We start from the raw sequence: 7,889 nt of genomic DNA, 5'->3' as shown, positions 1-7,889 counted from the left end.
GTGGTTCGTCACTTATTGATGTACGACCACGCTTAAATTCATTTACCCAGTTATAAACCGTTGCTGAGGCAGGGGCAGATGTGCCATGAACTGAGTCCAATTAATTTTTTATCTCATATGGTGTTAAACCCTTTAAATGAAAAATGTTTGATTACCGCTCTGAACTAGTTTTTTTCCATTTTTCTTGACGAACAATTTTTTTTTCAATTGGTTATAAAAACACGTAAACTCAGAAGATGTGGACTGTGACTGCACCATATATCTAGTCGGGAGTGGTGCTGACTGAAAACAGATGATTTGGAGCGATTCGCGCGCCATCTGTTGGTCATTCTAAGGACTTATTGAACTACCCTCGTACATGAAAATTTTGAAATATTTGTGAAATCATTTAATTCTTCGTACTTTTATGAAATTATTTGAAATCTAAGAAATATTCAAAAATATTTTTAAATACTTTGAAATCTTTGTGAAACCTTTGAAATATTCACGAAATCATTGAAATCTGCTAAAATATTTTGAAATACTTTTTAATCTTTAAAAATTTTGTGAAATTTTGAATATCTTTTAAAATCTTTGAAATATTGGTGAAACCATTTAAAATCTTCGAAATCCTTAAGATCTTGTGAAACCTTTTGAAATCTATGAAATCTTAGCGAAATAATTGAAATGTAAAATATTTTGAAATATTTGTGAAATCTCCTTGACGTCATTAAAAATCTTCAAAAACCTTTGTTAAATCTATGAAATGTTTGCGAAATCATCTAATTCTTCTAAAATATTTCAAAAAAGTTTGTGAAATCATGGAAATCTTCTCTAATATTTTAAAATACTTTGTAATCTTTGAAATATAAGGAATATTTTGAAATCTATGAAATCTATGAAATCTATGAAATCTTCGAAAGCTTTTTGAAATATTTTAACTATTTGTGCAATTATATAAATCGTTTTGAAACTTTTGAAATCTTTGCGAAATAATTGAAATCTTATAACATATTTTAAAGAGCTTTTTAATTTTTGAAATGTTTTTAAAATCATTTTAATCTTTTTGTAAATTTTTAAAGTCTATGAAATCTTTTCGAATATTTTGAAATACTTTTTAATCTTTAAAAGTTTGTAAACTTTTGAATATATTTCAATATCTTTGAAATATTTGTGAAATCATTTAAACTCTTCAAAATCATTAAAAACTTTTGTGAAACTTTTTGATATCTATAAATTCTTAGCGAAATATTTGTGAAATATTCTTGAAGTCATTAAAAATCTTCAAAAACCTTTGTTAAATCTATGAAATGCTTGCGAAATCATGAAAATCTTCTAAGATATTTCGAAAAAGTTTGAAAAGTTTGTGAAATCATTGAAATCTTCTCTAACATTTTAAAATACTTTGTAATCTTTGAAATATAAGAAATATTTTGAAATCTATGAAATCTTCGAAAGCTTTTTGAAATATTTTAACTATTTGTGAAATTATAGAAATCTTATTGAAACATTTGAAATTCTTGCGGAATAATTGAAATTTTATAACATATTTTAAAAAGCTTAATTTTTGAAAGGTTTGTTAATAAAATATATTGAAAAACTTTCTAATCTTTGAAATTTTTGAATATCTTTCAAAATATTTGGAATATTTGTGAAATCCTTTAAATTCTTCGAAATCTTTTAAATCTTTCTGAAACCTTTTGAAATCTATTTAATCTTAGAGAAATAATTGAAATCTAAAATAGTTGGAAATATTTGTAATCATTGAAAAGTTTGTAAAATCTTTGAAATATTTGTGAAATATTCTTGAAGTCAATAAAAATCTTCAAAAACATTTGTGAAATCTTTTCGAAATCATTAAAATCTTCTAAAATATTTCTAAATACTTTAAAATTTTGTGAAATCATTGAAATCGTCTAATATTTTAAAATACTTTGTAACCTTTGAAATATAAGAAATATTTTCAAATTTATGAAATCTTCGAAAGCTATTTGAAATCCTTACGGAATGATTGTGATTTTACAACATATTTTAAAAAGCTTCTTAATTTTTGAAAGGTTTGTTAATAAAATATATTGAAATACTTTGTAATCTTTGCAATTTCTGTGAACTTATTGAAAACTTTATGAAATATTTTGTGAAATCTGTTGAAATTTTTGTGAAATCATTGAGATCTTCACGAAATCATTAAAATCTGCTAAAATGTTTTGAAATCTTTGCAAAATCATTTAATTCTTCGTACATTTTTGAAATTTTAAAAATATTAAAAAATATGTACATGGAATCTTTGTGAAACCTTTTAAATCTGCACGAAATAATTGAAATCTCCTAAAATATTTTGAAATACTTTTTAATCTTTAAAAAGTTTGTAAAATTTTTAATATCTTTCAAAACCTTTGAAATATTGGTGAAAACATTTAAAATCTTCGAAATCCTTAAGACCTTTGTGAAACCTTTTGAAATCTATGAAATCTTAGCGAAATAATTGAAATCTAAAATATTTTGAAATATTTGTAATCATTGAAAAGTTTGTAAAATCTTTGAAATATTTTGAAATATTTGTGAAATATTTTTGAAGTGATTAAAAATCTTCAAAAACCTTAGTGAAATCTATAAAATCTTTGCGAAATCATTAAAATCTTCTAAAATATTCAAAATACTTTGAAAAATTTGTGAAATCATTGAAATCTTCTCTAACATTTTAAAATACTTTGTAATCTTTGAAATATAAGAAATATTTTGAAATCTATGAAATCTTCGAAAGCTTTTTGAAATCTTTTAACTATTTGTGCAATTATAGAAATCTTTTTAAAACATTTAAAATCTTTGCGAAACAATTGAAATCTTATAATATATTTTAAAAAGCTTCTTAATTTTTGAAAGGTTTGTTAATAAAATATATTGTAAAACTTTGCAATCTTTAAAACTTTTCTGAACCTATTGAAAACTTTATGAAATATTTGTGAAATATTTTTAAATCTTTGTGAAATCATTTAATTCTTCCTGCATTTTTGAAATCTTACAAATATTTAAAAATATGTACATAAAATATTTGCGAAACCTTTTAAATCTTCACGAAATAATTGAAATCTGCTAAAATATTTTGAAATACTTTTTAATATTTAAAAATTTTGTAAAATTTTGAATACATTTCAAAATCTTTGAAACCTTGAAGATCTTTGTGAAATCTTTTGAAATCTATGAAATCTTAGCGAAATAATTGAAATCTAAAATATTTGCAATCATTGAAAAGTTTGTAAAATCTTGGAAATATTTTGAAATATTCTTGAAGTCATTAGACACATTCAAAAACCTTTGTGAAATCGATGACAAGTTTGCGAAATCATTAAAATCTTCTACAATGTTTCGCAAAATTTTGTGAAATCTTTGAAATCTTCTCTAATATTTTAAAATACTTTGTAATCTTTTAAATGTGAGAAATATTTTGAAATCTATGAAATCTTCGAAACCTTTTTGAAATCATTGAACTATTTGTGAAATTATAGAAATCGTTTTTAAAAATTTGAAATCTTTGCAAAATAATTGAAATCTTATAACATATTTTAAAAAGATTCTTATTTTTTGAAAGGTTTATCAGTCAAATATATTGAAAAACTTTGTAATGTTTGACATTTTTGTGAACTTATTGAAAACTTTATGAAGCAAGTAGCTGTAATGGAGAAAAAATAAATTACAAAAACTTCTTCAAATAATCAATTATCGTCAGTTTCAAATTTTTGTTATAAAAAAGAATGTTTTTTCTTTCTTAAGATATTACTGATAATATCATTTCAATTCTTAAAATCACAGAAAACTTATTTTTTCCTTCATAAAAATTTTCATAAAAATTTAAACCTTGAATTTACAAGTTCTCCAAATACTTTACAATAAAAGTTATTTCTTTGTTATTTCTAAATCATATTATTTTAAAAAATTAAAAAATGTTCCACTGCACTTATTTCTTTTTTGAATTGCATATTTTAAAATATAAATTTTTTAAATTGGAAATTGTACATACCTGCATAATACCAACAGCACTTTCAACAGTTACTCCTCCATCAATGTGATTATTTAACCACTGAACAGCATCTGCGCTTACAAAAGTTTGACTGGGAAGAGAGGGATGCTGTGTAAAAAAACCTACCCCCGACAAAGGGTGTTTTAAGGCCTCCAAAATTTCAGAATTCGAGGCACTGCTTTTTATTTTTGTGACTTCGGCATTATTGCTAGAATTTTGGTTTTTAAATCATTAGATATATGTTTCATTTTTTATCAATTAATTCTATAGAGCGTCTACTCAAATCCCGAAAAGAAATTCCTTGAAAATTCCAGTTTTTCTTTTGTATAATTTTCCGCAGAACGGGGCCATTCAAGTGTTTTCTTTAAATTATTACAATTAATTTAAAAACTTTGGACAAATTATAAAGTATTCATAAATATACTATCACAATCGCATAATAAATTAATAATAAAAACATAAAGAATTATTTCTTGAATTTGTTCCTAAAGTCGAAGCATTTAAATAATAATTCAAACGAATTTTTATTTGATTTTAATTATTTGAAATTTTGTGCATGAAATTAATATGGGTACTACATAAAATTAAATTTAAAACGCTTCAAATTTCTAATAATTTTAGTAACAATACTGCATTTTGAACAATACAGATGAATTTTTAACGAAAAAAGATAAATTTCCCACCCAAAATGGAATGGTACAATTTTCAGTTCAAAAAGTAATTTTCAAACAAAAATAAAACTGAATTTTTAAACAAAATAGTTCAATTTTTCAGGAACGTGATGAATTTTCGACTAAAATAATTAATCTTCAACAAAAAAATAAAATTATAACACAAAAGTTTATTTTTCAACCAAGTAATGGAATGAAAAAAAAATTAATTCTCAAAGAAAAATGCAATAGTTGATATTAAAACAAAAAAGGATTGATATTTTTATCAAAAACAGATAAGCAAAACCAAAAGGTGAATTTTCAGCTAAGAATGATTTTTCACTCGGGAGAAAAAGAAAGACAACCAAAAATTTCCATTTAACTATATTAATTGTCAACAAAATAGTTAAATTTTCTACTGGAGAAGTTGAATTTTCATTTGAAAAAAATTAATTTTCAACCAAAAAACGAAATCCGAATAAAATAGTTCATTTTTCAACCAAACAAATCAATTTTCAATTAAAATGATGAATCTTAACCAAAAAAAAAAGATTACAAAATGCGAATTTGAACTAATATTGACTTTTCACTCGAAAAAAATCGACTAAATTGCTGAATTTTGAAGCAAAAAGATGAATTTCCAATCAAAAAGATTAATTTTGTGTGAGAAGCAACGCATTTTTAACAAAATATATTAATTTTAATATTAAATACATAAATTTTTACTAAGAAATTTCTTAAAATTTCTTTAAAAAAATTAACTTTCAACGAAAGAGATACATTTTGATCTAAAATGATGGAATATTCAACTGGAGTAGTTTAATTTTCAGTTATAAAAAATGTATTTTCAAACCACAAAAAAAATTCTCAACAAAGTAGTTAAATTTGCAACCAGAGATGAATTTTCAATTAAAATGATGAACCCTCAACCAAAAAAATAAGTTTCTGAAAACGGTTTAACTTTCAACCAAAAATTTGATAGATGATATTGAAACCAACAAAAAATTATTTTAAATCAAAAATAGATAAATATAGCCAAAAAAAAACGCGAATTTTCAACTAAGAATGGTTTATCCCACGGGAGAAAAAAATGTAAACGAAACTCTTAAATTCTCAAGCAAAAAGATTAATTTTATATGAAAAAGGACGAATATTTAACAAAATATGCACACGAATTTTCACCTAAAATAGTGGAATAATTTACTGGATTAGTTACATTTTCAGTTACCTAAATTATGTTTTTTTTTTAAATTAAATAATAATATTTAACTCGAGTAGTTTAATTTTCAGTTTAAAAAAATGCATTTTCAAACTATAGGAAAAACGAATTCTCAACAAAATAGTTGAATCTGCAGACATATATATGAAATTTCAACTAAAATAATAAATCTACAACGAAAAAAAATATTTAACAAAAAAATGTAACTATTAACAAATAAAGATCAATTTTAAGTGAAAAATTTAATAGTTGATATTAAAACAAAAAAAGATTATAATTTTTAATTAGGAACAGTTAAATGCAACCAAAAGAGGCGAATTATTAACAAGAGTTTAATTTTCAAGTAAGAATGATTTTTCACTCGAGGGAAAATAAATTTCAGCCAAACTGACAAGTTTCAACTATAAATAGAATAGTGAAATTTTCACTTTAAAAAATTAATTTAAAAAAACAAATTTGCAGCCAAATAGGTAAATGCAGTAATATAAAGATACTTTTACAAATGAAAAAAACATTTTTACTTAATTTTATGTAAAATTGAAAAAAATTAGGCACGCTCCCAAAAAAAATTCTTTGACTTTAAACAAATGCCCTGCCAACTCCAGGTTTTCAGGTGAGTAGACACCCTGTTATAAGAAATGTTGTGAATTAATAATTAATGATAGGACAAACACCTATCGTCACAAAAAAAAGAAACGAATTTGCAACAAAATAGGTAAATGCAGTCATATAAAGATACTTTTAAAAATGAAAAAACATTGTTATTTAATTTCATGTACAATTGAAAAAAATTAGGCACGCTCCCGAAAAAAATTCCTTGACTTTAAACAAATGCCCTACCAATTCCAGGTTTTTCAGGTGAGTAGACACCCTGTTATAAGAAATGTTTTAAATTAATAATTAATGATAGGACAAACACCTATCTTAAAAAAAAACAAATTTACAACAAAACAGTTAAATGCAGTAATATAAAGATACTTTTACAAATGAAAAAACATTGTTATTTAATTTGATGTACAACTGAAAAAAATTAGACACGCTCCCAAAAAAAAATTCCTTGACTTTAAAAAAATTCCCTGACAATTACAGATTTTTCAGGTGAGTAGACACCCTGTTATAAGAAATGTTTTGAATTAATAATAATCATAGGACAAAAACCTCTCTTCACTTGTATCCAGATGATCTTGTTGTTGTTCCAGAGAAAGAGGTAAGACTGCTTCACTCGCTGGAGAAACCCTTCCTCTATCCAAGACTTTAGAACCAGATCTGATAATTGAAAATGATATAATTATCAATAAAAATAGATCATTTATATGCAAATAATAAATTGAGACGCTTTTCTAAGCTACAACTTGTTTCATATAGAATATTTTTGCCCTTGTAATAAAATACTCATTACTTCTAATTATTAATTTTTCAACGGCTCAACAAAAAGGGCGAAAAAATTACTAGATAATAAAGTCTGAATAGAAATAAAAAATGCTACTACTACCACCAAAATAAACCAAACTGTTAAATACGGTAAAGCGGCTAGCCAAAAAAATTCTTTTATCAGATAAAAATACATACTTGTTTGAAAAAACACACGCATGTGTAAGGGGAACCTCCTTACAGTGGATAATGCAACCTACAGTGGATAATCATTAATTCAGAGAACAAATAAAAGAAAAATAATTTATTTTCATTTATTAACCCTCAAACGGTACACTGGTACGAATTCGCACCCGAAGTTTTTTCATTTTTTTTTTTTTGGCATTTACGCAAACATAGCTGCAGCAGATTATCACCACGTATATTAAATATACAGGGTGGACACGCTGGGGCTTACGTACATGGCCAGTTGAATGCTACCCGAATTACACAATAGCAGGGTAGAAGCCATTACACAGGTGTATTTTTATATTTCGCGCCTTTAAAGTTGCATTCGGCCAAGTCCGTGCATCTTCGGATCAAGTTTATGAGAGTTTCCATGGTTGCGTTCGAAACTTCAAGCGGTTATGTTCAGATTCACCTGTTTGCCCTA

At 24.6% G+C, this 7,889-nt stretch overlaps 1 protein-coding gene across 1 annotated transcript in view; it reads right to left on the bottom strand.

Moving 5' to 3' along the window:
* Positions 1-7,889, bottom strand: part of LOC117175345 (GATOR complex protein Iml1) — a 147,632-nt gene that overhangs the window by 27,764 nt on the left and 111,979 nt on the right. Inside the window, exons 14-15 of the mRNA XM_033365052.1 lie at positions 7,025-7,132; positions 3,998-4,205 (exon numbers count right to left, since the gene is read on the bottom strand). Coding sequence (XP_033220943.1) covers positions 3,998-4,205; positions 7,025-7,132 — 316 coding nt within the window. The remainder of the gene's footprint in view (positions 1-3,997; positions 4,206-7,024; positions 7,133-7,889) is intronic.

This window comes from Belonocnema kinseyi, chromosome 6 (genome assembly GCF_010883055.1).
Source record: "Belonocnema kinseyi isolate 2016_QV_RU_SX_M_011 chromosome 6, B_treatae_v1, whole genome shotgun sequence".
Taxonomy (NCBI): domain Eukaryota; kingdom Metazoa; phylum Arthropoda; class Insecta; order Hymenoptera; family Cynipidae; genus Belonocnema; species Belonocnema kinseyi.
The sequence above is the reverse complement of the archived record's forward strand: the minus strand, read 5'-3'. Positions and strand labels throughout refer to the sequence as shown.